At 41.0% G+C, this 15,530-nt stretch overlaps 1 protein-coding gene across 5 annotated transcripts in view; it reads right to left on the bottom strand.

The window, feature by feature from the left end:
• The window catches only part of sec31b (SEC31 homolog B, COPII coat complex component), a 94,544-nt gene that overhangs the window by 17,324 nt on the left and 61,690 nt on the right, over nt 1–15,530 (bottom strand). For 4 of the 5 annotated variants that reach the window (XM_041176377.1, XM_041176375.1, XM_041176376.1 and 1 more), the window contains exons 18-24: nt 15,373–15,518; nt 14,059–14,232; nt 11,603–11,788; nt 10,631–10,832; nt 8,520–8,927; nt 3,094–3,132; nt 1,574–1,632 (exon numbers count right to left, since the gene is read on the bottom strand). In XM_041176377.1, coding sequence (XP_041032311.1) covers nt 1,574–1,632; nt 3,094–3,132; nt 8,520–8,927; nt 10,631–10,832; nt 11,603–11,788; nt 14,059–14,232; nt 15,373–15,518 — 1,214 coding nt within the window. The remainder of the gene's footprint in view (nt 1–1,573; nt 1,633–3,093; nt 3,133–8,519; nt 8,928–10,630; nt 10,833–11,602; nt 11,789–14,058; nt 14,233–15,372; nt 15,519–15,530) is intronic. The other variant, XM_041176380.1, reaches the window with a different exon arrangement.

Raw genomic sequence — 15,530 nt, 5'->3', positions numbered from 1 at the left:
TGCCTACCCCTAATTGCCCTTGAACAGACCTTGCTAGGTCATTGCTGTGGGTCTGGAATCACATGTAGGCTACACTAGGTAAGGACGACAGATTTCCTCCCCTAAAGGACATTAGTGAACCAGACAGGTTTTCATGGTCACCATTACTGAGATTAGCTTTCAGTTCCAGATTTATTAATTGAATTTAAATTCCATCAGCTGCCATGGTGGGATTTGAACTCATGTCCCCAGATTATTACTTGTCCAATGATGCTACCACTATGCCACCATCACCCCAACTATGCTTAGGGCAATGTACAGTTCAGTCAATTGTTGGCTTATATGATTTAAGGCTCTCTCAGATACACTGGGAGAATTCTAAGATATTGAATTATAACAGGTCAACTCTCCAAGAACAAAGATCGGCTTTTCACATATTTCCACACAAAGGATGAATATGCAAAAAGGTAGATGCTGAGAGGATGCTTCCCCCATTGGGGGAGATCTAGAACCAGGGTCTGTTTCAAAATAAGGGGATCTCCCATTTAAGACAAATACAAGGAGGAATTACTTCTGTCAGAGGATCATTAAGCTTTGAAATTCTCTTCCCCAGAGAGCAGTGGAGGTTGGCTCATTGAATATATTCAAGGCTGAAGTAGACAGATTTCAGATCTACATGGTAAGTCAAGGGTTATTGGTGGGGGTGTGGGTGCAGGCAGGAGAGGGGGGAGTTGAGGCCACAATCAGATCGACCATAATCTGACTGAATGGCAAAGCAGGGCTTAGGGGCCGAATGGCCTACTGTTCCTATTTCTTATGTTATGTTCTTAAAGGTAGGTTGAAGCAATTATATTACACAAATGGAACGACATGATGGGGCGGTAAAGAAACACAGAAGTATTATTTACATGAACATGACACTTTACAAGCAATCCTTTAAAATAATTTTATTAGCTAGTTTTCTTAAGAGCTATATGCCCAAATTCTACCATGCAATTATTAATAACCAGCTACCAAAGTCCTTAAATTTTAGTTAATACAGGTTTAAAACTAAAGACAAGAGGACCAGCTCAACAAAATTCTGCTCCCTTTGCAAATGTTCGTAGAAATATTATTTTGAGGCTTAAAATATTGGGCAACAAATTAACTCCCGCCTTTTTAACTTTGTGCTTCATTTAACACAGCTGATGTCGGAAGATTTGCAAATTAGGAAAAACTCAATCATGTGCTGTAAAACGTACCTGCAGTTCATATTTTAATAACATATTTCAGTCAACCAGATGAGAAGTACCACTTTTGTGACACACAGTTTTGGGGTGAAAAACCGAAAGAGTGCAAGGAAGAGGAGCAGGTCAATTTGCCTGTGTGTGCAGACAGTGAATAATGCCAGGATATCAATATAGTGGAGTAAATTGAAAAGTGAAGCAATGAGAATGTTTCCTAGTTAAGGCTGCTTCTATCCTATTTAACTCCTCCATATTCACCTGACCACCAGCAAATGTTGTATTTCATTTGAGATACTGTGATATATAATGCCAGTTATTCCCAACTGCAATAAAACAGGTCGTATGATTAGCAAGAACGCATAACTTACCACTTTCTTTCTTTGCCCTGCCCGTACTGCTGGAGGATCATTCCATCCATCCTGGAACCCTAGTGAAAGTAAATAACATGAGACTATGTATGTAAAAGAGATCTTCTGCTGACAAAAGATGTTTTTTTTTAAATTGCAAGTCTACAATCACTTCAATACTATTACATCAAGTTCGGTAACAGCACTATTGCTTTTGCATGATAAAGTCAATATAGCAAAGCTTCAACATTCTAATGCTTTCAGTCACAGTCCCTTCTTTATTGGTACCAGAGAGCACTTTAGTATAATCTACCCCCAGGCTCCCTGAATGAATCTTTGAAAAGCATTCAGCTGGGCATAATGATATATTTAAGGTTTTCCATTGCTGCCCCTGTACCTTCAATGCATTGTTTGATGTACAGTCACAACCTCAAGATGAATCTCAGCAGGAACAACCTTTCATCACACAGTCTGTGACCTTACCACAGAGGTCAGTTGAAGCCCACAATGGACCACCCATTAATTACTAAGTTATTAGTACAAGTCTTCAAGTGCATTGTTAGGCATTTTCATCATCAATAACCCCATGGGTCAGTTTTTCCTATCAGTTTGCTCCTATGTGCTGAAAATGTATGGCTATTTCACATGGAACCTGGTGGCAACTTGCTGAACAAAAAGCGACAATTTACTTGCCTATCTTAGCAGGAATTAACACAGAATAAAGCTCTGGGTTGACCATTCCCTTGAAGAGTTCTGCTGTCTGGATTAAGCCACTTGTTCGCATTTATTAACATGACCACTTAATGGCACCAGCTGGGAACACCTTGGTATAATAAAGGCCTGTTTCACCCAGTATGGAACAGGAGCTCACACCCATCATGCAGGGAAAGGCGCTGATTGAAAGTGATTCCCACCCTCCCTCAGGGCCAAAGAAAAAATGGGCAGTATAGGGGAGAGAAGCACAAAGATTCAACCCAAGCAGCTCTTGCACATATCCCACCATTTTCTTAAAGGTAGGATACATAGAACTTGCAAGTGGGTCACCTGCCTAACTTAGAAATCAGGAAATGAGCAGTTATAGAACCTAATGAGGGGAAGTCAAAATTAAGGAAAAATAACAAAAAAAGGAAACCAAAAAAATACAATAATATCACTCAATGAAAGCCTCTCATTAAGTGGACTGGTGCAACATAATACACAAGTCCAAGCTCAAGTTTTGTTAGTTGCAAAAGCAACTTCAAATAAGTCTCAAAAAACACCCCAATCAAGAAATTGAACTTTTAACCACACGAACTGAACAAAGGAACATCAGTGTTCTTCATACTCTGCATAAGAGATACAATATCAGTTTATAGCTTAATCTTTGAATTATACAGAAGAACCCTTTCTGTAAGCATAGGACTAAAAACAGATGTGAAAAATCTAAAGATCTCAGATGTATAAAAAGCGATACAAGCCATGAAGAACACTAGAGTTTCAACAGAAAAGCCATCATACAAGGCTAGCTGATCCAGCCAGGACACTTGTTATTATCCTTTCACCTGATGCACAAGAGCGGTTTTGTAGCCATGGAAGGAATCCTGAAAAACCAAAGAATACAGGGAGGTTCTATGGGCAATCGAAATAACACTCAGCATACTACACACAAGTAGATAAATACTAATTCAGCCAACTATATATATTAGAACAAGGTGACAACAGGTGGCTATTCTCCTTTGTTTATTATACAGCCCAAGAAGCAGGACGCATAGCAAAGAACACCAATCCTTGCAGCATACATCCACAAGTTGTCATCCTTTACCATCATGCAATACAGAGGGTTACTTTGGTCAAGAAGCATGCAGCACTGCCTCTTCTTATAGAATTGACACTTAAACCGAACAGCAAAATTGAGCAGAAGCTGCACATCAATCCAACAAAAGTAAATAGCATGAGCCAATAGTGGGGACCAAAAACCAAACTTGGTCATAAATAAAAAGGGAGCCCAACAGACTAACTCTGTGGTAGCTGACAGGGACTGTGAGCAACTATGGAAAGTGATCGGTGGCCTTGCTATCAGATGTCAAAAACTCGTGAACCTCACTCTTTAAACCATCAGTACTGATTGCTCGGTTTCAGCATCGTTAATATTGTTACACCCAGCTTGATATACTAAATTCTCTTGAAACGGTAGAATCTATTGTGCATCTTCAATTAACCAGAATGACAGCACTAGCCAACTCCTTAGATAAAGAGGAACTAGAGCAGGAAAATATCTGCAACCAGGGCTACATTTTGCAAACTCCGTGTAGTTCAGGTATGTACATGCTAATTCTAAACAATTGCATTATGGCAGCGTAAAGCAGTGTCTGATGGGGCAGTTTAGTTAATGTGAGACAAGGTTTTAAACTTTCCTCAGTTGAGGCACATTCATCAGCAAAGCTGGGTGATTTCTCAACAGAAGTCTTAGCTTTACGAAATTTTAGCTTTACTGTTGTTTCTGGAGATGATTTCAAGAGTATAATACTTCATTGCCAAGGCCTGGTGAGATATTCACCTATTGGCTTTTGTACAAATAAACCATAATGATATGAACCAGATCTTTGGATGAGAATAAAGATTCTCTAAACTTGTTCATTCTAAGGATCTCAGCAGACTTATCCCACTGATGTCAGAGACAGGTTGGCTAAATAGTGATAGAGGTTATTATTGCATGGTGGAAAGTAGCTGCTGTCCTGTGCACAAGATAGCTTTAGGATTAAATTAGGATAGCTGGGCCCATCTAGCGCTAACCAACAGGTTTATCTAACCACAGGCACCAGTACTGAACACTAGGGTTATTTCAAATCTTTCAGTTTCTTCACTGAAGGTCCTACTATTTGTACTCCCTTTAGTAACATATGGTTTCCCATTAGACTTGCGTCATAGAGAACTCATATTTAGCACCTTAGGGGTGTTGAGAGTCTTTTGTACAAACAGGGCTTTCATAATATACTCAATATGGATCTGGGATGGGATCTGAATAAATGATAATCTAAAGAACATCTGAAAGTAGCAGTAACATAGGAAATAGGAGCAGGAACAGACCATTCTGCCTCTCGAGCCTGCTCTGCCATTCAACTAGATCATGACTGATCTTCTACCCCAATGCCACTTTCCTGCACTATCCCCATATCCCTTGATATCTTTAATAATGAGAAATCTATCGATCTCTGTCTTGAACGTACTCAGTGACTGAGCTTCCACAGCCCTCTGGGATAGAGAATTCCAAAGATTCACCACCCTCTGAGTGAGGAAATTCCTCCTCATCTCAAGCCTAAATGACCTACCTTATTCTGAGAATAATGCTGAGTAAAGTAAGGACATTAACGAGTGACTCCTTCCCACCTACCTGTAGCTACAGCTCTATTTACAATACTCACCAGACATCTTTGATGCAATACATCAAAACTCTGCTCCAATAATCTACAAGTACATTTACAGTAGACGCCGAATGTAGAGATTCTCAGTAAAACAGGATACATAAATATAATCTGATATGTAACATACTCAAGTCCAACTGCAACAAATTCTACCTCTTTTCAATGTAAGGACATCAATGGAGACTCTACACTAATACATTAATAACAAATAAAATTGGATACAATAGAATGTGAATTGATGGATAAAAAGCCAGTGAAGTATTATATTGCGTAAGAGCGTGAGCAAGAACATAAAACAATCTGTAATACAACAGATTTTAATGCTCTTGGAAATGACTTGAGTATTGCACAATTTCATTAGAACTCCAAGGTTGTGGTGCAGCATTTAATACTCTCTTGTATTCTACATAATACTTTGGAGGGCCAATTTTTCTGGACCCCAACCAATGTGGGCACTGTACAGAAGCTGAGCACTCAAAGTAGATCATCCCTACTTCTACACCGGGGGCATTTTAAGGAGCTGAAAGAAACTCTGGCACCGAGCTGCCCCCTGGCAGGGCCTAGTGATGGTAGCATGGTCTGGAAATTCAGAGGCTACAGCGGGTTTCTCAGGCTTCGGTGATGGGAGATTCTGGTTGCCAGAGATCAGGAGGCCCTGACTGAACTAAAAACATCTAGGGGAATTCAAAAAAGTTATGACCCGCCTGCAGATCATCTACCTGTCCCTGAGGTGTCAACATTTAGGGGACTCACAGGAAGAGTATATCAGGATTTTGTGGGTAAGCCACTAAGCATTCCATAGAGAAATGAAGGCAGGAGGTTGGAAACACACATCCGCATGCTTCAGTCTGGCCTGTATTTTCTGCACACCAACTGGAAGTCCCAGGAATCCCAGAGAACCATTAAAGGGGAATATTCCCAACAATCTAGGCATCTGATCCTTTTTGTTGAACTTTGCACCCGCAGAACATTAAGTTCCCTGGACACAAGGGTGAGTAAACCCTGCTCTTACAGGTCTCATTCACACAAGGCAGGCAACACAAAATGCCAGTATCAGAACCAAATTCCTTACCGAGAATAATCATGAAACTAAATTTAACAACATACCTAGCTTTAATCACTCACAGTCAACAACCAGTTAAATTTTAATATATTGATCTGCAACCCATTTTTTTTTTGTAGTAATTACAATACTGAGTTATAGTAAATCAGTAGCAATTCAAATATGATTTGGCAAAATAACTAATTTCAATCATAACTAAATCTGCATGGCCAACAAAGACGATGAATTCTTGACACTATAAATTTGTGTATCAATATGCCATAAAATAGTAGAATGCGTGACTGCATCTGTAATTTTCTAAATGCAAGTTCACAATCTTGCCCAAAGATATTAAAGATCTTTCCCTACAAAGAGAGAGAGAAAAACACAGACTTGTCTCCTGGCAGCTGGTACAAAGCAGTGCTGGCAGAAGCCTAGGGTCAGGGTAGCTTCAGGTGTTCTCAGCTACAGCTCAGTGTTAATATCATGTAGGAATTCATACAATTTAAATACCTTTAAAAAAAAAGACTGACAGAACAAGAGATCAAATTAAAAGGTTTCTGAAATATGAAGTAACGAATCAATGGCAATTTATTCAGACTCATTATGAAGCTTTCCGTTCTTTCCTTTGAGCCAACATTCAACATGAGAGGAGGGTAAAGAGCTCCCAGGGATGTGCAATATCATTTCCAATTAACAACCAGGAAATGCACAGGAATCATTTGCCCTCTCTCCCTGTCCATCGGTGATGATGTTTTGGCCTCCACTTGGCATCTCACAACATGCCAGACTCACATCTGAAACTCAGTGGAGTGGAGGGAAACAAAAGAAAAATAATTATATTCCAGGTTCCTACAATGATCTTAAAAAATTAACTTAATATCAATTATCCATAATTTTTATTTCCATTACTTCTTTGAAAGCCATTTCTGAATGGCACAAATAATTCAACCACTGTGTTTATTACAAACCTGCTAAGAAACAATTCAAGTTTTGGTGAAATGACTAATCTAGGGAACTAGTGCTGATTTGGAATGGTTATGACAGACAAACCAGTTGTTCATCTTCATTTGTCAATTTTGCTTGTATCAAGGTTGCAGGAAGTCATCCTCAACCCCAGCCATCTTCCCCCAGTATTGTTTAGGTAACACAACTTTCTCCAGCCTCCATCTCACTTCACAGGCAAGCAACAACAGACGTTCCTATAGCTCAACTTTTATGAGGAGGAAACACCTTATTTCAAACCCCAGGGCAGTCTTCATTCAGATGGCCGGTAGATAAAGCTGACCGTAGCCTCTTACACTGAAAACAAGTCTTAAATGTGCTACAATCAACTGCTGCTAAACTGTTCACAAGAATATCAGCGGATGACAAACTCCATAGCATTCTTAGGTAAAAGCAAAATACTGTGGATGCTGGAAATTTGACACAGAAACTAAGTGCTGGAAAAACTCAGCAGATCTGACAGCATCTGTGGAAAGGAAAATAGAGTTAATGTTCCAAGTCCTCTTCTCTTTAGCTCTGAAGAGTCATATGGACTTGAAACGTTAACTCTGTTCTTCTCTCCACAGTTGCAGTTAGACCTGCTGAGTTTCTCTAGCATTTCTAATTGGTCCATAGCATTCTTAGCTGCAGCAAATTAATTTATGCATTAATCCAGGGATTAATCTGGTTTTATTTTACAGAAACCATTCAGAAGGCTTCTCTCTAGGTTTCACAAGCCTTGCCATGCACAAGTGATGTGGAGAACAGCTACCTATATATCCGAACAGGTCCATGCAAAGCTGAAGGCCAACAAGGCCCCTACTCTTTAAACTGAATTGCATCTTCCTGAAAGGTTAGATGGTCCAGGAACAATTGGAACTAGTTTTCAGAAGGAACAATTATTGAGATTTATTTTTTGCACCATGCCCTCAATACTCCAGGCACCATTCTCTGTATAAGCAGAGAGACTGGGCATGAAGCCTCATGTTCTGCTGTTCTTCAGCCAAACACTAAAATTGCTGGAAAAACAGCAAAAGTTGCCTCACGCTGTAGAAAGGAAAATGGAGAGGTGGGGAGGGGCGGGGGGGTGCGCGTAGTGGGGCAGCATAATTCTTGGGAATGTGTAGCTTGGGGGAGTGCAAAGATGCCTCAAAGTCATGCCTGTAAATTTCAAAACATGATGAAAACTGCAAAACTATTAATTATTGAAAAATTGCTCCTTTGGGATTTGCACCCAGGGGATTTCTCCTCTTTGCATAAACCAGGTGGAAAAGGCAAAGTGCTATATTATTTGCTGTGCTTTTGAATTCACACTTAAACATTGTCCTTGGCTTTCTTGTGTCCAAGGATGGATTGTCAATTGTTCTTTGAAAACTAGCCCAGATTTGTGCAGATGCTTTTTTATTTGTAAGTTCAGCTGAAAACAACCCGCAAATCAAAAATGTAATCAGTATGAGCACACCATCTCGTATTATATTTTTAAACTTCATGCATACATCTATTGAGGCAGACAGCTTGGTGGCATCTATAGACTGAGTACCTGTTGGTGGAGGAGGAGGAGGACCAGCCGCAGAGGTGAACAGTTTGGAGGAAGGAGCTCCAGGGCCTCCTGTTCCAGAGGGGTAGGGAAAAGTGCTGTGAATGCCTGGTAGAGACGTAGGAGGGTGGGGCTGATGCTGGTGGTGACCTGGGTATGTTGGCAGTGGCCCAGGTTGTGTAGCGTGGCTGGGTGGCAGTGGGTTAGAGGGTTGATAGGATGGCATGGAGGCAGGGGTCATTAGCGATGGTCCCGACATGGAGACACCAGGCATTGTTGGACCGCTGAGAGAGGCTGTAGGTAGAGACGGGCCAGTCAACCCTGAACCTGGCAAAGGATTCTGAAGAGGATAGACTGGGAGTCCACTTGGAGGAACCTTCGGCTGTCCAAAATTCTGGAATTGTGAAAAGCCTGGGGGGAAGGAAAAAGACATTAAAATAAATCCAAGTAATGGCATTAAATCAATGTTTAATTTGAATTTATCTTTCCTTTTTTTTTGTCAGTCTGTCCTTGGCAATAATACCTTTCACACAAAATTTCAGCATGAACTAAGATTCATGGTTCCTGAATTCAAACCACAAACAACAGTATACATTTCTCATTCTTATACTCTGCCTCAAACTACAGGAGAATTGGCAGGGACTCACCAAGTGTTATTAGACCATTCAGAGGCCATTAGTCCAGACAGGCCAAACAACTCTGAACTTGGGAAAGGATTCTGGAAATTAAAACACCTAAAACCTACACTGAGCTCAACATTAATAACTTACATTTACACAGTACCTGAGCACAGTAAAATGGCCCAAGGTGTTTCACAAGAGGGTTAACAAAATCTTCCACTGAGCCACATATTAGGGCAGGTGGCCAAAATGCTGGGTTTTAAGGAGCATCTTAGAGGAGGAAGGAGGTGGAGAGGTTTAGGGAAGAAGTTCCAGAGTGGAGGAGCCAAGCAGCTGAAGGCACACTCTGTGATGATGGAACAAAGAAAATCGAGGATGTGCAAGAGTCAGAGATCAGAACTGGAGGAGTACAAAGATCTCAGAGGGTTGTCGGAGGTTAGAAATATCGTCTAGATATAATAATACACCTGTACTGGAAAATAAACTGCAGAATGTACCTACGTGTTTCCTACAATGTGAAGGACTGAAGTCCCCCATAATCCTCTATTAATCTCTAGGACACATGCCAACTGACTCATTATATAAACACAAGGGACAACCTAACAAGGCAGCTGCCAATTGAGGGCTTGCAATGTAGGGAAAATACACTTAAAATGGGTCAAGGTAAAATAAAGTGAGTCCTTTCAGTGATGGAACACAAAAGGAGGTCTGGCTGAAGTAGCAGAGTAGACACTAGGCTTTCATGTGCAGGTTCAAATGCAGCTGACACCAATGAGATGAAAGCTTCTTTGATCTGCAGATTAGATAGGACCAACATGAAATAGATTTTGCCAATCTCAACCCTGGTGAATATGACTTAAAACTGGTCCTCACTGGCAATTGCACTGAGAAAATAAAAGATGACTGCTGCGGGAAATAGAATGCATGATTCTGGTGAGGTTGGAGTTGAAATCCATTGTTGGAGCAGAGTCGAGAGTGCACTGCATCTAGATGTGTGACACTGACACTGGCAACCAAAACCCAAATGAAAAATGCCCATTCTCCAGAATGAAAACATTGATTAACACAATTTTATTATTAAAAAAATTATACATACATAAATTTAGTGAGCATGTATAGAGTAGCTACAGCACAGGAGGCTGCCATTTAGCCCATTGTGTCCCTGCTAGCTCTCTGCAAGAGCAATTCACCTAATGCCACACCTCCTCCTCTCATGTAGCCCTGCAAATTTTTCCATTTCAGATAATGATCGTGTACGTGTGCGCACACAATACATTTTTATATTACATGCATAAACAAAATCTTACACACTTTACATTTTACATAAAGAGTTAATTTATTGAAGTATAAACATATTTCTCTCTCCATATGCCTAGACTTCCTGCCCCCTTGCCCATAAGCCACTTGGCTAAGAAACCCATGAATTGGCTCGATTTGTCACTAACTTTAAACAGGAAGATGACTGATTTGCTTTTGAAATATTAAACGGATTACCTGGTGCAGAGGCTGTGGTAGGATGTTGTGGGTAGGTGGGACGAGGTGCTCCTGGTTTGGAGTACATGTTGGTGGTGCTACCAGCAATGCCTTCAGCAGGGACAGCAAATGCAGGTGTTACTGGGGCAGGCTGGGGAGTGAATACTGTTGGAGCTGAAGGACAGATTGGAGCCTTAGGACTAAAAGAGGTCTGATATGGAGTCTGAGAAGATAAAAAAATTGCTATTATTACGAGGGGGGAAACAATGTTTGGCAGTTAACTGAAGCAAGTTTCATAATTTATTTATTATTTAGATTATAATCAAGATTGCCTTGATGGCACACGTCAATTTTCATGGGCTTTTCAACAACATCATTTAAAAATCATTTTAAATATTCAAATGAGCAAACAAAGTACCAAGCTTCACAATTACTGAAATGTACTTCTCAGAATATACTGGGCTCCTGGAAATGCCTTCAACAAACATCAACAGGTATAAGGAATCAGTTATGCGTTGCTCCATGCAACTGGAAGTGATTGTAGAAAGTGCACTTTGCAGTTGAGAATAATTGCAGGCAATTTACACAGCAGGCACCAGGTAGCCAACAGTGGGTGACACGAGTACTGAAGCGCACATGAGAATAAGTCAAGGACAGTACAGAATAAGGTGCATGTTTGACAAAATGTTCAAAATATATCAGACGCTGCTTTTGTCTATGCAGACTTTTCTATTTGCTCCTCCAATGACTGAAAGGAAGTATGCACAGTGATACTGGATTCAGTGAGATATGCATGGGCAAAAGTACAAAGGAAGATGCATAAAATGTGAATGGCACAGTGAAAGATATGCATGAAGAAACTAGTGAATAGCAAGAAAGCACATGCGTAGCAGGACAATAGTGCAGGCGCAGATCAGAACTGTAACAATATGCATACAGAACTGAAAGAAGTTAGGTATGAGATTCAGTAAGGATGCCCGAGTGCTACCTTACCTGCTGGGTGGGTTGTTGGATTGGTCTCTGAGGCGGTGTTTGCCGAGCTGGAGTGGGAGCTGGAGCGGAAGTTGGACGTGTACTCCTCGTTACGACCCGATTAAAGGGGAAAGTGGGGGCCTGTTGACCCACCATAGCTTCTCCCTGCGCATGGAATAGCCTATCACGGAGCTGGAGTACTGTAAACTGAAAGAGACAATGTCCCGTTTAGGTAAATGGACCACAGCCAAGAAACACAAAGAAAGGTAGAAATCCGAGAAGCAAAATTCTCCCTATTTTGTCCGAAAAATTCAAAGATTTTCCTTGGTGAAGTTAAAAGAGATGCATGTATTTTTCTATGCTTTGTTATGTGTTATTCTTGCTGCACTTCACAATGTATTATTCGGAAGGCATTGTGCCTAATGTAATGCTCCTGTGCTCGAGAAACAGCACATCTTCCAGCTTACCATACACAAGGCCAGAGGAGAGTCTATTGTGCAATCACCAAATCTTCAAATGCAAATCAGGTCCATTCAATATAACTTAATGTCCTATTGTCATAACCTTTATACTTTGTAAGGATGGTTTCAAAGTTTAACAAAAATTTGGCAAGGTTAATGGTGAGGCCACTTCTTCCTGACTCATAACCACAGGTAAAACAGTTTAAGTACACTGGAATGTTTGTTTTAGAACACAACTATGTTCATCTCATTGTGCTTGATCTACAATCATGAAACGAAAAACATCAAGATGGTTCAGTTCACTGCAATATAGAATTATCTTTTTTTCCTTATTTAAATGATGACAGAAATTAAGTGAAGTAGTTTCAGCACATCACAGTCCCTCAAGTTATTTATGACATAGAATCACAAAGGTTACAGCACAGGAGGCCATTCAGCTTGCCATGTTAGTGCTGGTTCTCTGCAAGAGCAAAGCAGCTTGTCTCACTCTCCTGCCCTTCCTCCATAGCGCTGCAAATTCTCTCTCTTCCAGTGTTTATCCGATTCCCTTTTGAAAGCCATTACTGAATCTGCCTCCACCACACTCTCAGGCAGTGCATTCCAGATCCTAACCACTCGCTGTGACAAAGATTTTCCTCATGTTGTCATTTTTTTTTTGATATTCATCTTGACCCTTCCACCAATGGGAACAGTTTCTCTTTATCTACTCTGTCTAGACGTCTCGTGATGTTGAAGCCTCTATCAACGAACCCTCTCGACTTTCCCTTCTCTAAGAAAAACAGCTCCATCTTCTCCAATCTACCCATGTAACTGAAGTCCCTGGAACCATTCTCATAAGTCTTCACATCCTTCCTAAAATGTGGTACCCAGAATTAGACAAAATACTCTAGTTGAGGCTGAACCTCAATAAAAGGTCAACATAACTTCCTTGCTTTTGTACTCTATGCCTCTACTTGGAAAACCCAGGATTCAGCATAATTTTATATACTTTTAAAATAATATAGGGAAACTGTGAACGCACACAAATTCTGTCACACTTTACACACTGTACAGAGGTACTTAAGTAAAATGATCTCACAATCTCTTATGGCTGGTATTTCTGACCTGACATCACATACCAAATTCTATAGTACCCCTCATCAAAGAGCAGTTGGGTTCTGGTTGACCTGAAGCTGGAATTAGGAATACATTCTTGTCTTTACTGCCTGGGCATTCATCACTTGTTGGGGAGGGTGGGGGCAGAGAGAGAAAGAGGTGGGTGGGTGTGGAAACAGGAAGGAAAATATTCCAGGAACAATATATCCTAATGTAGATGCTTCTGAGCTTTGAAACCCAGGGAAATGAAAGGAGACACACACACTCGGGTCCTGTAAACAAGTCCTTAAAGTAGCTCCAGTATGGAACACAGGGGCAGGAGTAAGGCCTTCAATTCCTCAAGCCCATTTCCCCATTCAATTGGATCCTGGTCACTGTTTCTTAACTCCACTTATCCATTTTGGTTCTGTAGCCCTTAGTACCTTTACCTAACAAAAACATATTTTCAATTTTGAAATTTTCCCAATGACCCCTGGCTTCAGGAAGACAGTTCTTGATTTCCACTACTGTGTGTGTGAAGAAAAGCTTCCTAACATAATCCTTGAACAGATTAGCTCTAATTTGAAGGTTTTTTCTCCCATATTGTAGAGTCTCCCACCAGAGGAAATAGTTTCCCTCTAACTACCCTATCAAATCATTTAATCATCTTAAACACCTCAATTATATCTCCCCTTAATCACCGATACTCAATGAAATACAAACCCAGAGTGAGGAATATTTCTGAACTCAAATTCAGTTCTTACAGTTCCCCAACATTCCCTCTTATATAAACAACGCTATGAGGTGCTTTCTATTGCAAGCACTTTGCGAGGTTTTGCTTCTCCATGAAGCCTAGATGCTACAGAAAATCAGGTACTTGTATAACAGCCACAATATTTTTCTGTTTGCCACTATTTATAAAAAGATAATGCGTAAGCAAACCTGATCTGAAGTAGTAGGGAGGTAGCTCATGGCTGCTTCCAAACTCCCTTGTGCGGCCAGTAGGCTGGCGTACTGCGTGAGCTTCTTCGCAAACACTGGGCCCTTTGCAGCCATATCTGTGCCCTGGAGTAACTCAATCGCCTTCTGTAAGATCATAATCTTTTCCACAAGGTCCTAATGGGAAGGACACAAGTCATGACTGAAGTTATAAAATGTTCACCATCAACAGTGTAAGTTTTTTTTTACTTTATCATGGGACGTGGGCATCATAGGCAAAGCCAGCATTTGTTGCCCATCCCTAATTGCCCCTAAGGTGGTGGTGGGTGGGCCACCTTCCTGAACCACTGCAGTCCCTCAGGCGCAGGTACGCCCACAGTGCTGCTGGGAAGGGAATTCCAGAATTTTGATCCTGTGAACGTGAAGGAACGGTGATGCAGTTCCAAGTCAGGACGGTGTGTGGCTTGGAAGTTTTTTGAACCTTTAGCCTGTTATCCAAGAACACTCACGAGTAAAACACTACCATCACAACAGCTCATTGCATTCACTTCAACTTTTGTGCTCAAAGCAAGGGAAGCCATCCATTTTGGGAAATTAAATCCTTTCGCATCCAGTGTCAGCGTTAAACATTTCCAATACAGGTGCGGTACAAATTCAATGGAAAAGAATCTCTCAATGTTCAGTCTCAACTGCGTGCCATAATCTCTTGCAACAGTTCCATTTCCTAATCCAGACATTCGCTGTGAGAAAGATAATTTAGCATTAATCTGCAGGCAGATTTCCACCTTAGCACCATGCGACGGCTTAAACTCATTTCATGGAGCAGCCCTATAAGTGGTAGGAGATCAGATAGCGAGAACGCATGCACAAGAGAGAAAGGGAGCAAGACCACAAGTGTGAAAGACAGCATGAGTATGAGGGAGAGGTTGAGACAAGGCAACAGAGCCAGAACAAGGAGAGCAATGGGAGGGGTCAGGGGGAGAGAAGGCGGCAACAGAAAGAGGAAGGGGGGTCAATGGATTGGTAGTAATGGTGGAAATAGAGTGAAATGAGTGGTAAAGAATGGCAGATTGGCTCCAGTGAAAGAAGGAAAGGATAAACATTATTGTTCACTCACTTCACCAAGAGTTCCCTCAGATATAGGACAGTAAATGCAATGTACAAAATTTCTGATTTCAAACATAGATGTGCTTTAAATTCTCTGCAGTGAAATCGAACCCTGTATGGTCCACTATGGATTTAACTCTGGAAACTGCAGAAAACCTACGACATACATAAACACAGCAAAGCACAGAGATCCGAGCAACAGGCTCCTACCTCTAATGCGAGTGGAGTCAAGCTTTCATGAGTTTTCACCCAACACTCCACCAGTTTCTCAACATTTCCAGAGCAGATGTAGCAAAGACATGCCTGCATGCACAGCTGTCCCTCATTCTCCATTTCCAGGCGGGATCCTAGGGTATCTGAGGAAGGGA

Source organism: Carcharodon carcharias, chromosome 28 (assembly GCF_017639515.1).
Source record: "Carcharodon carcharias isolate sCarCar2 chromosome 28, sCarCar2.pri, whole genome shotgun sequence".
Classification (NCBI taxonomy): Eukaryota; Metazoa; Chordata; class Chondrichthyes; order Lamniformes; family Lamnidae; genus Carcharodon; species Carcharodon carcharias.
Note: the sequence above shows the minus strand (reverse complement) of the source record. Positions and strands in the feature narration are given on the sequence as shown.